This window comes from Protopterus annectens, chromosome 12.part0, assembly GCF_019279795.1.
Source record: "Protopterus annectens isolate FY-2018-M chromosome 12.part0, PAN1.0, whole genome shotgun sequence".
Taxonomy (NCBI): Eukaryota; Metazoa; Chordata; order Ceratodontiformes; family Protopteridae; genus Protopterus; species Protopterus annectens.
In genome coordinates, this window is record NC_056746.1 from 370,264,157 (window position 1) to 370,283,137 (window position 18,981).

General features: G+C 39.2%; 1 protein-coding gene across 1 annotated transcript in view; it reads right to left on the reverse strand.

The window, feature by feature from the left end:
• GTF3C1 (general transcription factor IIIC subunit 1) overlaps window positions 1-18,981 on the reverse strand; it is a gene marked incomplete in the record, with an annotated part of 1,808,906 nt that overhangs the window by 675,504 nt on the left and 1,114,421 nt on the right. The window contains 1 exon segment of the mRNA XM_044089472.1: window positions 11,972-12,114. Coding sequence (XP_043945407.1) covers window positions 11,972-12,114 — 143 coding nt within the window.

Below are 18,981 nucleotides of genomic sequence, written 5' to 3' on the forward strand. Positions count from 1 at the left end.
ACTGGCCAGAAAGTGAGACTTCAAGCTCAGAATAATAATTGATTACTCAAGGAATTTGATTCTCAGACACACTGGGTTAGACCTAAGCTAACATGGCAGTATGAAGCAGACAGTGTGACACCTCCTAGAGTGAGGGAGGGGATAGGAGAGGTACAGTTTTGTCTTACGTTGCAAGATTTCAATGATGACTGTAAGGAACTTATGTTGAAGTACAATTAATGTTACAGTCATCAAAACAGCTGTACCGTCTGTAGAAGGTATGATGCCTGTCTTGACTTCCACGGCTTTGTACTCTTCCCTCTCCTGGTCAGATCAACATCTTCTTTCCCTGGGGTATCAACACATTCCCAACATTAAGGTGACATCCACCAGTGTCACCTTTCAGCATTTCTTGTCCAAAAAGTCACTGTTAGAGTCTTCTCACCTGACTCCTAGGGCCACTGCCATCAAGAAGAGGTCTTGCCACAACTGGTCACCTGGATTCCTTGCTATAGGTGCAAACTGACCTTATGAAACCTGGTTCTCCTAAAGCCATCTGGACCTGAGGAAGCTAGAGGTCCTGTACCTATGCAGGCTTGAAAACCACTGGGGGAAGGTGAATTGGTAACCACCAAAGCCCTAGAATACCCCCAAAAACGGTTCCTTTGACAGTTTTCTCCACTAAATTCCAGCCCCCTCTTGCCTATTCGCTGTGCCTGCAACTGCAGTCATCCCTATTAGCAAACTCTCCTTTCTCCATTCTCATGTTGGCTTAGTTTTTCAAATACTTACTGCTACTTTATGAATATAATATTCTGTATGGCTGTTATTCTCCTTAAGGGTCTGTATTCAAAACCTCACTCTTTCCTTATTTCTGAACCCCCCCTTCATCATCATCCCTTTTCACTCTGAATTATAGCTTTCGGCTTGTGTTATGTATATGAGCCTTAACTGTGTAGCTCTAAAATGTCTCATGTGTGGGTAAATAGTATAAAGCTACAGCCTTTATTTTATCTTCATTAATTTTATAAACCAAAAAAACTCAAAACTGTCTCAGAATGATCTACAACACCATGTCCTTTTTTGGTTTTATCAGGTACAAAATAATCTTCTTCTTTCGGCTTTTCCTGGTTAGGGGTCAGCACAGCAGATCACCTGTCCGCTCATGATTGGCAGTGGAGTTTTACGGTGTTGAGTTGCTAGCCCAGCGCCCAACCTTCCACAGAAGGCACACACATGCACGCACTCACGCCTAGGGCCAATTGAGAGAGTCCAATCCACCTACAACATGTCTTTGGGATGTGGGAGGAAACCGGAGCACCCGGAGGAAACCCACGCGACCACATGGAGGACATGCAGGCACCCCAGTCGAGGATCGAACCGGAAAACCTCTTGCTGTGAGGCGGCAATGCTAGCCGCTGCACCACCGTGGCCGCCCTATCAGGTACAAAATAATATTGTCCGCAAATAACACCAGCTTTTCTTGATTACCATTCTAAGTATATCCTTTAATTTTGGAGTCCCTTATTTTCTTTGCCAATGGCTCTAAACACAACACAAACAACAAAGGGGAAAGATGACACCCCCTGTCATTTTCTCTTCAGACAAAACTTAGAGAGGAACCCTCCCACGTTTTTGCCTCTGATCCTTCATAAATCCTCCTAATTAACCATATTACTGTATTAGGGAATGCAAATGCTTCCAATGCCCTGTTCGTAAAATCACAACATACTCTGTCAAATGCCTGCTCTGCATCAAGACCCAACAACAGTAGTATTTTCTTACATTTTGCTTCCCTCTGGATCATCGTTATGTTAATGTTGTCAAATGTTTGTCTCCCCAGCAAAAAAAAAAAAAAGTTGATCAAATCTATCAAGTTTGGCAACAGCTTTTCCATTCCTTTAGCTAGTACAGACAAACACTTTATAATCATGTTTAAAATTGAAATGGGCCCATATGAACCTGGGTCTGATGGGTCTTCATTGTCTTTAGGTATTACAGCCACCACAGCTTTTACCAGGATGTTGGTGCTTTCCCTCCTTTTTAAAATACTGTTAAGCAAAAAATTTCAGATCTTTAACACTTTCTTCCCTCCTTGCTTTCACACTTCCATAGGAATAGAATCTATGCCTGTAGACTTTCCTGCAGATTGATTATACGTCACCATTTTTATCTCATCTTCTCCTACCTTAACTGTTAATTGTTGAGACTCATCTACCGCTAACCTTGGAATATGCAAGTCTTCTACAAATATTTCCATTTGAGCTTTTTTTTTTTTTTTTAATTTCCACATTCCTCTGCTTTACATATATTTTTATAAAATTTCCAAAGGATGTCTAATACCTCTACTAGATCTCTGGTTATTTTTCTTGTTAAACGCTCCCTAGGTTTGGCAACAACCCTTTCAACTTTCTGCTGCCCAAGTCGTACTATGAGTTTTGGTGCTCTGTATTTCTCAAAAAAAAAAAAGTTGCTTAACAGCAATCTTTTTAAACTCATGCATATTATCCAGATATTCGTTATTTTCTCTTTATCACTCTGTAGTTGCACCTCTTCTTGTCTTGTGAGATTTCCCTTATTCTGCAACTCTTTAACCTTTGTAAGCCCCTTTAATTATTTTACTTCTTAACCATTTCTTTTTCTTTTATTTGTACCCCATTTTAAACTCCACTTTCATTTTATCATCCTCAATAGCTATGACTTCTGAAGAAATTTCTATCATCCCCAATAACTTGCGAATAATTACACTGCTCATTCCTTAAGTTCCTCTCTTTTTAACTGGTAGGCGGGGAAGCACTGCATTTTTATTTTAGTTATTGGTGCATAATCTGAAATAGTTATCGGATGTGTGCTGAAGCTTTCAATTAAATGCAGATGTCCATGTGAAATATAATTTTGTCTAGCTCAGCTACTGTACCCAGCTACATTCACATCTTCCATACCAAATATTTTCATAAATTTCTTCAGAAATCTGCCTTCTTTTGTTATATTTCCATTCCAGTTCCCCCAGATACAACCTCACTGCAGTAAATCAAGTTCCAGTCCCCCACCTAAAAGTAATATTCCCTGCTAAAAGATAACTATTTCTCCCAAGATTTCTTAAGCTCCACGAAGGAAGTTTTAGGTGGAATACAAATATATGCCAGAGCAATCCTCCTCCCTTGCCAGTAGCCCCTTACTGACAGAAATCAACCATTATCACATTTTTTCTTCTTCTATCACTATTTGAGGTTCGCTAGCAATTAGTATAAGTACTCCCCTTTTCATTTGTCCCTAATATTCTTCTGAATATCAATCGTGAAATCCATTCTTTATCAAATTCACATGCTAACTTCTTTCCAAATGTGTTTCCTGTAACACTGCTATTGCACTTTGCATTTCTCAATACAATTCAATACTCTAACCTTTTTGTCTATACATGAGGCCATTCATGTTCCAATATATGTTTAATGCAGCCATTATCATAAGATGTTATTCCCACCTATTATATATGATACCTTTTTTTAAATGTGGATTTCCAGCTTTTTTGTTACATACCCTCAATAATGTTTGGCAGGTTGACCATCTATACAGTTGTTTCTTGTCAACTCCATTTGAACTTATGTCAAAGTTTACAAGACTTTTTGTTTTAATAAAAATCCTTAAACAAACACACACACATACCTGAACACTCCCATAACCTATTAACTCAAAAAATATACAAAACTGTGTACATCCTCAAATAATGAAGTTTAACCCTCTTGACAGGAACAATTGTCTCCAATCAACAATTGCACCAAAAGGCATTAATTAACCTAAAATTAAGGTTATCCATAACAAGCCATATTTTACAGCCTGGGCTCCTACTTACACTACTGCTGTCTGTTCTTGCCTTATCTTTATTTCACTCACAGATGTGAAAAACTAGTTGTATACTTTCAGAAAACATTAACATTCAGCCTTATGGGAAAATGTACTGGCTATATTAAACAACACTAAATTATACACTGATCTAATAAATGCTTTTAAGTATTCAGTTATCAGAAAAGCTGCTCTTATTCACTTCCAGTAATTTCAAACTTTATTTTCTACCGAATTGCTTATTATTCTATCTTTTAATTTTATATTTCTCTCAGCAATGTCCAAACTTCTCAGTTTTTTGCCTTCACCTTTACTCAGCTTCTTTTCATGGAAATAAGAATAAAATATACAGCTACCATCAGCTGTAGTTTTCTCAAGTGGCACTAAACATTTACTTGCTTAAAACATATTCATTACATTGCAGTGGTTTATTTTTCAAAAAAAAAACGTATTGCTTACACACACACACAAATTATCATTAGATTAAGCCAAGGGCATTCATCCAGGCATTTACCTATGCAAAAGTGAAAAAAAAGACATTTCAATTATACATATACAACCATTTCAGTTCAACATATATTAAAATCAGTGCACTTTTACATGCCAACCCCCACCCCAGCAGCCCCAGATTAGAACATACTGACTTTATATGTGCTTTTGCCCAGCCTATCTTCTCTTTTTACACTGTAATGTCTACATTTCTTAAAACCAAAAAAGCACCTGTTTACTTTAGTATCTTTATCCCATACAATTACTGAAAATGTTTTACTATATAACATACAGGTTATAAAGTAATTTAAAAATGATTTTTTATACAAATACTGTTAAGAAAAAAAAGATGATTTATTTATCATTGCTTTTCCCCTTTTTCTACTCCCCAGTGTCCTTCCAAACATTAATGACATAAAATGGGACACACGTCTGTCAGTCCCTGAACAAGTTTAATAAAGTCAACAAAAATTTAATCTTTCTCTGACACTTTTCTTGGAGAGACTTATTTCACAAAGACATATTTATAGTATCACATTTATTCATTAATTTCAGTGTTACTGGTTTTCTTCCTGTTCATTTCCATCTCCCAACCCCAAACTCCAGTTTAAGTCCAAGGTACACCCAATTCTTCTAGTCAGCTCCTGTGCTTTTCTCCCTCTCTCTCTCCAGCATTTTCCTTTGGAACACTGGAAAAGGTTTCATTGGCAAAATATCTCTATGAGCCTTACCATCAGAAGAATGAAAAAAACAGAGTCCTGTTCTATTTGATGCCTCACTCCTTGTTGGACAAACTGTTCTATTTCCCCCTTAGCCTGTTCTGCTGTCAAAAATGACTTTGATCCTCCAGGAAAAAATATTCAGAACATAGTTGGATACAGCAGTGTGAATCTTACACCCAACTCATGATATTCTCCGACTGGTGGGATAAATTTGTTTTTCTGATTGGTGTACAGTGAATAATCATTTTCCACAAACACTCTGTTTCCAATTTTTAATACTTTGCCCTTCTGCCACAATTTTGTCAGGATTAACTGTTTCTGTTGGTATTACTGCATATTTACTAATACACGTCTTGGTTGGTTTCTCATGGCTAGGTTTGGAGCATACACACAATGTGTCCTTTCAATTAACAAATCCTACTGTGGAATAGCAGTCTAGTTACTTAACTGTGCATTCATAAAATTAATATGGTCTGTTCCTTCTATTTTCTCTGGTATAGTAAAAAATTTCCCTGCATGCCTTCTCATTAAACTCTTATCATTTTTTTAAAAACTCTTCTTGGGCAGTCTCATACTCAGCTAGCCCATTTTTTCCCCATTTGTACCTGTGATTTTTGCACTGTTGTCAGTTCATCTGAACAGCTGTATAAAGCTTCTCCCATTTCTTCTAGCCTTTTATTTGAGTTGATATACTCTTTCAATGTTTCATTTATTTTAATCAGCTCTGAGCACATTTGACTTATGTTTTCCTCTAAATTACTGGACTCCATCTCTCCTACCAAAGCTGGAGCCTAAACTGCTTTTTGCTGAACAGCTGCAGGATTCTTCCCAGTCAGTGTTTTCTCTTTACCTTTTCTAGATGATTTTCTTTCAGGCTCTTTCTTCTTTGCTGGCATCCAGACAGTGCAATTACTAGCCAGTTACTGAATTTTACTAAAACAGAATTACTGGCCCTTATCTATCAGTTTCTTTTTTCACACTGGGAGAGCTAAAATGAAGCTACTGATCAGTGTTGCAGCCATCTTGGAAACCCGTCCATGCACGTACTGCATTGAGCAGATGAAAAATATGCTACTTGAGAATTATTTATGCAATATGTGGTATCAATATAGTGTATATGGGTCTTTTGTGAAGAAAAAAATGTTCCAATCAAACGATTTAGAAAAAAAATAATTTTCTTCCCAAATCCATTCTCAAGTACCCTTGCACATCCTGTCATGTCCAGACCTCTCAAATTTTCTGAATCTTGACAACCTCCTTTCAGATACCTACAGCAAAACTTCAGGGTCAATCATGGTACTCATACCATTCTGATGAAATGTCTTGTAGATGCTCTTGACATGTGAAGAAAACCATAGCTACATTAGGGACATCCAAAGCCTTAAAAATAAGGCCAAAGAAATAGACATCCATACATGGTTAATTCTAAACATTACACATAGTACTGCATCAGTGATTCTTATGGTAAATACCTGAAAATAAAAGGTACTATTTTACTGATTTTGACAAAATTATCAATCATCATTAACAATGAATTTAACACAATCATCCTTAACATATTAGCAAATCCCTGAGGGGACCTTCCTCTGTGGGTCTATGATACCAGGATAGCCCTCTCTTCTATTTCAGTTCAGCATTTTGTTCTCTGAAGTTCCTGTTTGTAGGTTTTCTGTGCCACCCCACAAAGCAAAGTGCTCCTAGCTCCAAAGTGATCACTCTTCCTGCACAGTAAAATGCCTATTAAGACTTAACACTTGCAATGTTTACAAAGATGTATAAATACATATGTGCCTGACTTACAAGGAACTGCAAAAAGCAGCTGACTGGTGAAGGGCTGGCCAATCAGAAATGGACAGTGGCAAGGCATTTGCGAAGAACCAAAGGTTTTCTCTCTTACACAGCAACTGATATAGGTAAGAAAAGTACAGTTGTGTGAGTATTCAAGCAAAAGAATTACACCTACAGTATTTTGCATTTTCCCCACAGGAATTATCACACACATCCACCTGTCCAGCCTATCTTTCAGATATCCCTAGAACAAATATGAACGTCTCATCCTCTGCCCAGGATGCTGGTTCAATTTATGGTGGAAATGGAAAGCAACCCTTAGGAATTTATCTCTGCTTTGGGAAAGGAAAAGGTCAGAGACCTGGAGAGCCCCAGAAAGCCATTTTGGTTCCAAGGGCACAACTACAGGAAGTAATCGCTTTTATCCAGTAGACAAAAAGTGGGATATCAAAAATCTGGGTCAAGGGTCTCAGCATCCCCAACACAGAAAAACAGTGCACCCCTTCATTCCTTCATCCATCCATCCATCCACCCACCCACCAAAGACAGAAACAATGTGGTCCCACTCAAGGGAAAGTTTATATTGCTGCAGTGATCCTTTTGCTTCAGAAATTTGTTGTTATGTCACTGTTATTCACGGTTATTCATTATATTTGGGAAGAATATTATAATAACTATGATTTGATCTGACCTGACCAAACATTGGCAGTAGTAATGGCACAACAATGCAGAACTCAGACCACTATTATCAAAGCTTCTGCATTTGAACTGGTGGTAAGAGAGTCTATGGATCTTACACCCATACATCCGCTTATGTACCTCATGCCCAGAGGATGAGGTTGTACACAGGTCGTACAGTGTTCAAGAAAGTTTTTTGCTTTGGTGTGGAGTGTTCAAGAAAGTTTTTTGCTTTGGTGTGGCAGGAGGACATCAGGTCACCTTTGGCAGGAAAACCTACAAGTACTGGAATACTGCAAGAGTGATCTAAGGAAGGAAGTCTCATATTTCCAAAGTATTTTTTCCAGGTGAAGACGCTACCAAAGATGTTTCCTGATGGGGAGAGTACCGTTCGTCAGTTTATGTACTGTGCATGCTGTGGTGCAAAGGTTAAGTGTCCAAACACTGACAAACCATTTCAAAGTCCAGCACTTCAATTCATTCTGCCTTCAAAGAACTTTAGAACCATTGCAATTCTATAAGTTTAAATAACTCTCCCAATAAAGATCAAACTATTAAATAATTAAACAAGTACACAACAAATCCCTACCATATTAAACTCTGTCTTGTAAATTTTTCCAACTAAATTCTCCATTCAACCCCTGTGTACTTAAATTGGCAAGCTTAAGAATTAATTCTGCTTCATTTTAGAGGGAAACAGTCTATATCTACCCCATTTCTTCTCCTTTAAGTCAACATGTTCTAAAATACAAGTTCATAGGTTGGTACTAGGCTATCGGCCCTAGAGCCTATACAAACCTAGCCATAACAATTCCCTGGCTATTTCTTCCCACATTATTTACTTCCTGGACCCCTGCCTAGCAGGGCGACTGACGTGATCCCCAGGGTGAATTTCGTTTCTCCCATCTAATTGTCAAGGTAACTTTTGAAGAGGGCCAAAGAGGCGCTCTGCTTGACATATATGGGCAGTCTATTCCAGAGTCTGGGGAGTTTCTGGGTCAGGAACCTATTCCTCCAGCATGTTTTGTTTATTGTGATGACAAGGTTTAGATCCCTGGAGCATGTGGCTCTGAGGGATTGGGATTTCTTTAAGTGGAGCATGTCCAACAGCTCTGGGTTTGACATTGCCTTGTATATTAAGCAGAGATCGCCTCTGAGTAGACAATATGCAACAGAGTATAGCTGGAGTTTTTTAAGGCGGTCAGCATAGGGCATCTGCTTTAGGCCTGTGATTCTTTTAGTGAGGTATTTCTGTGGCCTTTCCAGTTGTTGCAGGTATCTTGAGAGGTACATACCAAATGGGGCGTTGTATTCTATAATGGGTCTAATGAGGGATGAGTACAGTGGGACAATGACCTCCTTTTTTCTGGATGAAAAGCCCTTAGTGATGAGGTGTGCCACATAGAAGGATTTCCTGACTGTTGTGGCGATGTGGTTATCAAAAGTGAGACCACTATCCACCTGTGTCCCTACGTCATTACACTTTTGGTGTTTACTGTACTGCCACCTATGTGGTAATTCACGGGTACATGTTTCTTCCCAAAGGGGATAACTATACATTTCTTGGCATTGAGCTTGAGCCCATGGCTCTGGGAACAAGCATCTATTTCTGTAAGGCCCTTTTGTAGAGTATCCACATCATTTGGAGATTCAATAATGGCTCCCAGTTTGCAGTCATCTGCGAACTTTATTAGCCAGAGTCCCTTAGTATTGGCCTGTACTTCAGAGAAGTAGATGCCAAACAAGAGAGGGCCCAGGACTGAACCCTGATGTACTCCACTTGTCTGGAGCTGGATTTGGAGTCAGCTACTTTTACAGTGTGGTTTCTGTCAGTAAGCTAGTTGGCAGCCTATCGAGTAGGGTTTAATGCCCAGCTTAGTAAGGTTATCTATGATTCCAGAATGGGGGATGGTGTCAAAGACCTTGGCAAGGTCCAGATAGGCTGTGTGGACCGCCTTACCCTCGTCCACGGCTCTGGAGACTGATTCGAAGAAGTCAATCAGGTTCAAGAGACAAGATCGGCCCTTCATGAACCCAAACTGGGTGGGGTCCAGTGTTTGAAGGTTGCCAATGTCTTTGTTTATAAGTTCCATGATAATACGTTCCATGGCCTTGCAGATCAGGCTTGTCAGACTAATGGGGTGGTAGTTCACGGGATCCAAGGTAGATCCCCCCTTGTGGAGTGGGATAACTGTAGCTGTGCACCACTCAGTGGGCATGAAGCCTGAGGTGAGGCTGTGATTAAACATGACACTTAGGTGAGGTGCCAGTTTATTTTGTAGTTCATGTAGTACACAGCCCGGGATGTCATCTGGTCCCATGGATGCTGTATTCTTAGCTTTGGAGTGTGCGTTTTTTTACCTGTGTGGATGTTATTACCGGAAATTGGCAATCTTCAGGTACTGAGATGGGCCATTGAGGGGGTGAGGGGGGGGTGAAGGTGGCATTGAATCGATCTGCCAGGATATTGGCAATATCCTTGGGATCAGTATATTTAATACCATTCTGTTGTAGCTCAGAGCAGATCTGAGCATTGCCATTTAGATTCTTGACATAGTTATAGAATGCCTTGTGGTTGTCTTTGGAATCTTTGGCAATTTTATCTTCATAACTAGCTTTGGAGGATTTTTATGAGGGATCTCAGCTTCTTAGTGAGGATGGTAATGGAGTTTTTTTGCATCCTGGGAGTTTCCTCTTTTCTGCAACAGTTTCTTCCTTTTGTTGTAAAGTTTGTTTATGGCAGGGGGCCACCAGATTGGCTTCATTTTTTTGGTGGAGAGCATCTTGGCTCTATTTGGGATGGTACGATTCATGCATGAGTGGATGTGCTCGTACAGTGCCATAGTGTAGAACTCAGCAGTTGAACTTTCAGCTCCAGTCTGCATGGGCATCTTAAGTACCTTTATGTTTCTTGTGCAGGCATTCAGATACATATTTTGTCTCCTATTTTATATCATGAATCTGCTCCTGTACTCAAACCCTGGACCTCAGATCATAATCTGCAAACAGCAAAGACACCATCTTCACGTCCCCAAAACAGACTCTCTATGCTTTGCATGTGCCTTTTTACAATTTTTACCATTTCCTCTTTTTTTCACCACATTTCAATTTTTTCCAATTATTACATCATAGTTTCCATAAGCAGAACTCACACTTTACACGAAGTGCTACACATATTGCATTAATAATGCAATTTTGGATTATTTAGTAAGACAGTCATTTTCATTATCCCTTATTTTTACTTCCAATGCACCCTTTTCAAGTCCTCCCCCTTGTTGCAACACTCCTCCTTGCTTTTTAAACCCTTCTTCCCAACTACAGATACTCATTTATTACACCTTCCTTCATTTCCCTCATCTACATCTTATCCCTCAACTATCCTCTCAGTTTACGATCACTACAGTTTTCCTTTCCCATTGCTTCCCATCTCATCTTCCAGTTCTCACACTCTCACTCCATTCACTCTCTATTCCCTAGACCCATCTAACTCATTCACCATTTGACCCCCTTTTGTGTACCTTCTTTTCATGCTCTCACTATTTTCCACCTTAACTGCCCTACTGCTAAGCTGAAATTCCAAAGTTTCTTCTTTAGGCCATTTCCTTTTTGTGGTTTCAACATACATACTACACATTTATAGTATTGAGAAGAATAACAATAAAGCATTAGTCAAGTACATTACTAAGTTCCTTAATCATTATTTTTTGGAGTTGAGAAATCTAGGACGTACCCAAGGGGAGGAGCGGAAGATCTGTTCCTTTAAGTCCATGAACTCCACTGCCAAATTAAAACAAATGCTGGGGTAGGTTCAGGACTGAACAGTATGATCTCTGTTAATTGCTTAGGAAGAAATTGTTGGGCTTAGCATGACTTTATGAAGTCCAGTCATAATTAGTGGAATTTTTATGGTATATATCTTTTTAAAGTAATACATTTGTGGTTACTTGTGACTGACTATACGGTTTTTACCACGTGATTCTCACATTAAGTATATAACTTGGATTAATTGTTTAGGATGTTATTCTAAAGAAGTTTCTTTATTTGGTCAAGCACTAAATCATCAATAAATCTGTTATTATGGCAGTCCTGAGCAGAGTCTCGTTAGTGGAGTTTTGGCATCTGTGTGTATGCCTAGAGGTCTCTTGTGCTGTCAAATGTATCCTATGATCAAGACTGTGCTGTCTTAAGGAATTCTCTTACGACAGAGCACCAAGATCTTGCAGTTACTACATAAAAACAGTAGGAGTTTAGGGGAAATTATTTAATGTAAAAATGTTTCTAATATATTTCACAGAGTTTTGATCTGTATATTAGCAATCGAACTTTTGTGATCATACTTTGTGTTGATAACTATTGCATTGCTTATCTGTAATGCAGCTATACATGTCACTGTAACCCAACCTAAAATGCTGCTCATTTCTCAAAATTCAGACCAATTAAGTAACAGCCTTCAAGAAACACTGAGGTCATCTTACCTATAGTTGAGATAAGTCTGTGGATTCTTGATGATGTAACGGGATCTGCGCCCCACAGCATGTGATGTTTTATCTAAACACTCTTCAAAGTTGCTATGCATAATGTCTCTTACAACTTGCCATGACACAAATGGTCCTTTCACCTGTTCAGAAAAAAAAAAAACAGCAAGTGAAAGCAGGTCACTTACTGAAATTTTTAATTTCTTAAATTACAACTTTAAAAGACTCACAACTAAACTTAAAAGGTATTACCACTGCTCCAGAAAAATAAAGTGAAACTTAAGTAACTGATCCATTTTTACCAAACCGAAGCCCCCCCCCCCCCATGGTTTTATGACTGGCGTTATCTCTCCATTCACTCCAGATTTCAATTCTGCTGTCTTTCCCAAAAGTCCCCATGTGTGGAGCATGTATGCACCCCACTAGAATGCACACATCAGTACAAGAAAGCATTCCAAAGCCCTGCTCCTGCCTCACTAACAACCAGTGAGCAAATACAAGCTCTGAAAATCACAAAAAAGACTACTTTACACCTGTTTTTTTGCAAGGATCTATAAATTCGTAGCTGGTCAATGTAAAGGGAAAGTAGGGAAATTCAAAAGCAGACAAAGGGTAAAGAGTGGGTCCCCTCACTGATCACAGCTGTATCCATTACATCTAGCATTGCGGAACCTTTTAAAAGGCTATATTATTGAAAAGACACACAATGCAGCAAACTCCCGTTAATCCACTGTGCTGCTCTCCTCTAGGTGGAAACACCTGCAGGAAAACAAAAATAAATAAAACAAATAAGTAAATAAAACACAACAAAACGGCAAACCTTAGAAGGCTTAGTCCTAAAATACTAAGGTAACAAACACCAAATGAGTCTGATCCCTGAAGTCAAAGCCCAAACAGTATTGAAGGTATGACCTAATAACCAAATGACAGTGGCCCAGTTGTCTACAAGAGATAGATTCTTGAGGCACACACTGGAAGCAGCCATTCCCCTAGTGGAGAAGTCTCTGACAGCATCACTGTATAATGGGTGGCATACTCCAGAATGCCACAAATAATGCAGCTAGAGCCAGTAATCCATATGTAAAGGTGTGCTTGGCAACTGCTAGCCCTTTCAACTCTAGAGCAAGGAAACAAACTGTTTTTCTAACACCTGAAACTCAAGGCTGCTTCTTTGGCCAGCAGTAGAAACTGTGTTGAAAACCCCTCACTTTCCTTACTTCTGCTACTGTAAAAAGGAAATAAGGGAAGTGAAAAAAATGAAAACACCTTCAACAACATTTTTGAAAGAAAACATTGTTTTGATCATGAAAATATACCTAACTTGACAAAAGACTACATAGTAGTTCCTAAAAATAAGGTTCAGAAGCTCTAAAACATTAACACTGCATGTGCGCCAGGATTCAAACACTGTTTACATATTTCCAGCCTCCATGAGGTCTTCATCCTGACAGCTTCTAGACAGAAGACAAGCCTCCATGAGGTCTTCATCCTGACAGCTTCTAGACAGAAGACTTCCTGACCTCTCTCTTTGACGGGTAAAGGGTTCGTCAGATTGAATGATGTAGCTGTCGCTGTTCTTTGTTATGAGTTCAGAGCCACAAACTCGGAAAAATGCACCACTCCTTCAGCATTTTGCACTTTCTTCTTATGCATCTGTGTAGTTGATGCATTACCGTCATCTCTTTCCTGCTGGACTCCACCATAACTGCTTCCATTTGTCTTAGGGTGATTGTTTGATTCACCAGCTACATCATTCAATCTGACGAACCTTTTACCCATCAAAGAGAGATCTCAAAGTCGGGGAAGGAAGGGCAGAATGCATTGCCTCCCGAGTACAGAAGGAACACAGAACTCAGAGACGGCGGTGAAAGGTTTGGTTTTAAATATTTCTTCAATAGAATTAACACCTATACAGTTATCCTTGCTAAATAAAGGTCTTTCCTTAATTCCGGCCCAGAAAGCGGACTTAGTTGACATTTTGAAAGATTTAAAACTGTTTGGTAGAACATTAACATTAAAGATGATGTTCCCAAGCAATAATAATAATGACACTGATATTTTTTAAAAAACAAGTACTTATATTCCTCCACCACATGTAAAGGTGGATGCATTTGTTGACATTTGTGAAAGAAAGGAAAGAATATGAAACTGGTGTGAAAGCTAAGTATTATAATATGACCTCTGATGAATATGCTGCATTAAGAGAACTGAAAGTTATGAAATCTTTAGAGATCAGACCAGCCGATAAAGGCAACAGCATAGTGGTGTTAGATAAGGAAATGTATATGGCACAAATGGGGAAATTATTGTGTGATGATAAAACTTATGTATTCATATCTAAGCCTATTGTGAATGGTATTCTTGAAAAAGTATTGTTTTATGTTTTTGACATGCTTATGGCAGGCATGATTAATGAGAATCTATTTCAATATTTTGAGGTGAAACAGCCACTTGTTCCTATGATTTATGGTTTGCCTAAAGTACACAAAAATGTTGAGTGTCCACCTATGTACCCAACAGTATCTGGGAAGGGTTGGGTGACAGATCCACTTTCCATTTATGTGGAAAAGAATCTGCACCCTTTACTGGAAGAGTGTGATACAGTCCTTAAAGGCACTAAATGTTTTTTTACAAAAGCTGTATGCTGTTACTTCTAATTTAAATAGTGATGACTGTCTGGGATATTGAGTCCCTTTTTACATGGATTCCCAGTGCTTGGGGAATTGAGAGCATCAGCGATTTCTTGAATACTAATCACTGTTTCACGAATGAGACCACCAGTTTATTACATGCTCTATTAGAGCTTGTTTTAGAAAACAATGTTTTCTTATTTGAGCAGAGTTTCTATGTACAGAAGGTTGGCGTGGCTATGGGCACAGCATGTGCCAATAGCTACATCAACCCTGTGTTAGTAAAATGGGAGAAAGACACATTATTGTCAGCTGTAGAATTTCGTGAACACATAATATGGTATACAAGTTTTGTGGACGATATTTTTCTTCTGTGGAAGGGATCGATTGAGACATTCGAGAGATTCATAGCATATCCACACCAGTCCACAGACTTTCTAAGATTTACTTATAAATATTCCATGGAAGAGATAGAGTTTCTAGATGTCATGGTTAGAAAAATAGAGTTAACTCAAGTAGAAATCAGCATGTACAGGAAACCATTTCATAGGAACAATCTATTGCATAGGAACAGTATGCATCCTAGACACATTTCCCAAAATGTGATTAAAGGACAGTTACACAGAGTTATGAGATTGAATAATGATGATAAACAATTGGAATTAGCAATTGCATCTCTGAAAAAAGAATTTTAGATAGAGAGTATCGTGGAAAAGAGATGGACAGCTGCATCGTTAATGAATGGAAGGAAAGAGGAGGGAAATGCAGACCTTCTGCAGAGACAGTAGCTGAAGAAGACAGCATGGCAGAGAAGGTTGGAGGGACCCTCAGGTTCCCTCTAACATATTCCAGCGATGTTAATAGATTTTGTGATATTATTAAAAATAACTGGAATATTTTGAATACCATAGATGAACTGAAAAACGTTGTAGATACTGTACCATATTTCTCCTTCAAAACTATTAAGTCATTGAAAAGACATCTTTGTTATAACTCATCTAATTTTAATGAGAGTTTGAGATCAGACAGGATGGGAACTTACAAATGCAGGAATTGTACAGTACATTGATACATTCACACAGGAGCCAACTATATACATCTCTATACTAAATTTAAGACAAACAGATTTCTATGCAGACTGTAGGACTAGCAATATTGTTTATTATAGTTACTGCCTAAATTACCATGCCTTTTATACAGGTAAAAGTAATAGGCAACTTAGAGAATTTTAGAGCATTATAGAGACATTAGGAATGGCAAGGACAACAATGTTCTAGCCCAACATGTGTTGGAGCGTGGTACAGAACACAGTTTTAAGTTTCTGGTACTAGAGGTAATATCTGAAGGTTTAAGAGGAGGAGACATTAAAAATCGGACAGAATTAGCAGAAGAAAAGTGGAGTCTCCTCTTTAATGCAGATAGAGCCCCTGGTCCGAATGGGGTTCTTTCACTGAAACCTTTCCTTAAAACACATGCCTTGAAACATTAACTCTTGTAATTGATTTTAAATGGATAGGATATATAATATGAAGTCTATACATGTTAGGGTTTATTTTTATATATCATTGTTCATATACATATTTTTATACACACGTATTTTTGTGATTGACTTGTATAGGCATATTGCATCTGTGAAGTTTATTTCTTTAAGAAGTAGAGTCAGCACAGTTCTAATTGAAGTCAATAGTTTTTTAATTGATTGTATTCATTGTGTCTTATTACTTAAGCAGAGTTTGCATTTTGTAGAGAGAGTCTGATGAAGCGGTTTGGATTACCGTGAAAGCTCTTACTTTTTTAGAATAAATTCCTTTTTGTCTAGCTGTGTTGGTCCGGTACTTTTTTGATTTATTTTATCTAAGTTTGTATTAGCACCAGTCCTTTATTGGAGTCCCGATTTATTTTTATTTGTTGATTTCGGTTACTGGCTAAGGCTAGTGCCTTTTTAGGCAATGTCAAAAAGAACAAAATTCTCATCGAAAAAATACCCTCTAAAAACAACCTCAAAGTCTAAACCAACAACTGCACTCACTGGAAGCAGTCCTCACCTTGGAGATGCTGACATTTGTGCAGTCACTGAGACCTGGTTTAAGGCTGTGGCCAGCACCACAGTTATACCAGGTTACATTTCCTTCCACACGTTCAGACCACAAACTGAAGGCATGAGAACTAAAGGAGGTGGTGTATCAATATTCATTAAAGATAAATGCACCTCTAGATTGATTAAACAGCACAATTCCCTTGAATTACTTTAGGTGCAACTGACTCTAGGTAAGACCCCTCCTCAAGTCATTGCCAGCTATGGGACCACTCCATGAATCAGTACATCCACTCAGCCTGCTTGGATCTACTTGAGTCAATCAAGATACAACCAAACACTTTGGTTTGGGGTGACTTTAATTACCCCATCCATTGATGGAGTAAATTATAAGTGATCTAACTCACTTGCCCAAAGGTTCTTGGACTTCGTTAACTCCAGTGTCCTGGACCAGTTGGCTGACACACCCACAAGGGGATCACCAACATGGGGGACCCCTGCACCCCCCCAGTGTGTGGCCATCACTGGTGAGAGCTGACCACAAATCAGTCTCGCTAGAAGTAACTATAACACAAGACCCCCCCTTAGTAACTACTAGACTAAAAAACTTCTCCAAAGCCAATTACAACCTCTTACGTGACAGCACAAATAGCTTCATAGCCCCTCCCCCCACTGATGGAACAGACACCTGTGCTGAGTTAAACACCAATGCTTTATATGAGCACTTGTACAATTGTATTGACTCTGCCTTACCTGATAGACCCAAAGCAAGATCTTCAAGGAAAAACAAACCTGCCTGGTGGACAACTGCAATTAATAGGCTATAGAAGAGAAAGAAATTGCTGTCTAAAAGTAGGAAGGAATGGTATCAAAATTGGAAACGCTCCCTCCTCAACTTAAACAAGCAAATAAGACTCCTAGTGAAGTCCTCCACAGCTAACTATGAATCCAAATTAGCTTCCCTAACTAAGGATAACACACAAGGCATTCTTTAGTTACATCCTTAACATCAAAGGTAAGGCCAGATTTGTGTTGAACTCGTAAGTTAAATGTACTACACATACAGAACCTGTGAATATAGCAAACCTGCTGGCTGACAGGTTCAGTGAAAACTTCTGTCCCCGTCATATATACCCCAAAGCATCCCCAACACCTGTCCACCAACTAGTATCTCTGAGGACCAGGTCTTAAATACCCCCTCCAAGGCCAAAAACTCAGCCTCTATGGGACCAGACAACATCCGGGCTGTGTTCTATATAGGTTAAAACAGAATTAGTATCACCATTGGGCACACTTTTCAATCACAGCCTAAACACTGTCTTCATCACAGCGGAATGGAAAACAGCTACAAAGGGGGTGCATCCACAGAACCCAAGAGCTATAGGCCCATTATCCTGACCAGCCTTATCTGCAAGGCCATGGAAAAAAAATCATCATGGACCTTATTAACAAAGATGCAGAAAAACTCCAAATGCTTGACCCCATCCAGTTTGGCTTCGTCAAGGGGAGATCATGCCTGTTAAACTTGGAGGACTTCTTCAAGACAGTCACCAAGGCCCTAGACGAGGGCAAATCTGTGCATAGGGCCTACCTAGACTTAGCCAAGGTCTTTGACACAATACCTCACTAAGGCATCGATAAACTCACCCAGCTGGGCATCAAACCCATACATTGTCAGGTGGGTTGCAAACTGGCTCACTGATAGAACTCACACGGTCAAACTAGGGGACTCCACCTCCTCCAGCAGACATGTAACCAGTGGTGTTCGACAGGGATCAGTTCTGGGACCCCTACTGTTCAGAATCTACTTCTCTGAGTAAAAAACTGTGGCTGACAAAGTTTGCTGATGACTGCAAACTGGGAGCGATCATTAAAATGCCTAGCAATGGCAACGGCCTGCAAGAAGGTCTTACGCAGACTAATGACTGGTGCCAAAGTCACGGTCTTAAACTTAATGCAGAAAAATACATCATCCCCTTCAGCAAGGGTGATGTTCCTGCAAACTACTACATCAATAGCAATACCCTAAGCACACAGTTAGTGGTGACAGATCTGGGCACACAGGTCAACAGCAACCTTAATTTGATCACCATGTCTCCACAGTGGTAATACAGGCATTTTATATTGCTTATTTCATAAGTAAGGGCATTGCCTCAAGAAAAAAAAGAGGTTATAACTCCCCTGTACTCTTCCCTCATCAGACCAACAATACAGTACAATGCTCCCTTAAGTATCTTCCTTTCCAAACATCTGCATCAATTGGACAAACCACAAAGGTTCCTTACGGAGAAAATTCAGGGTCTTCAAGATCTGTCTATGTGTACAGACTGAAATCATTGTCACGT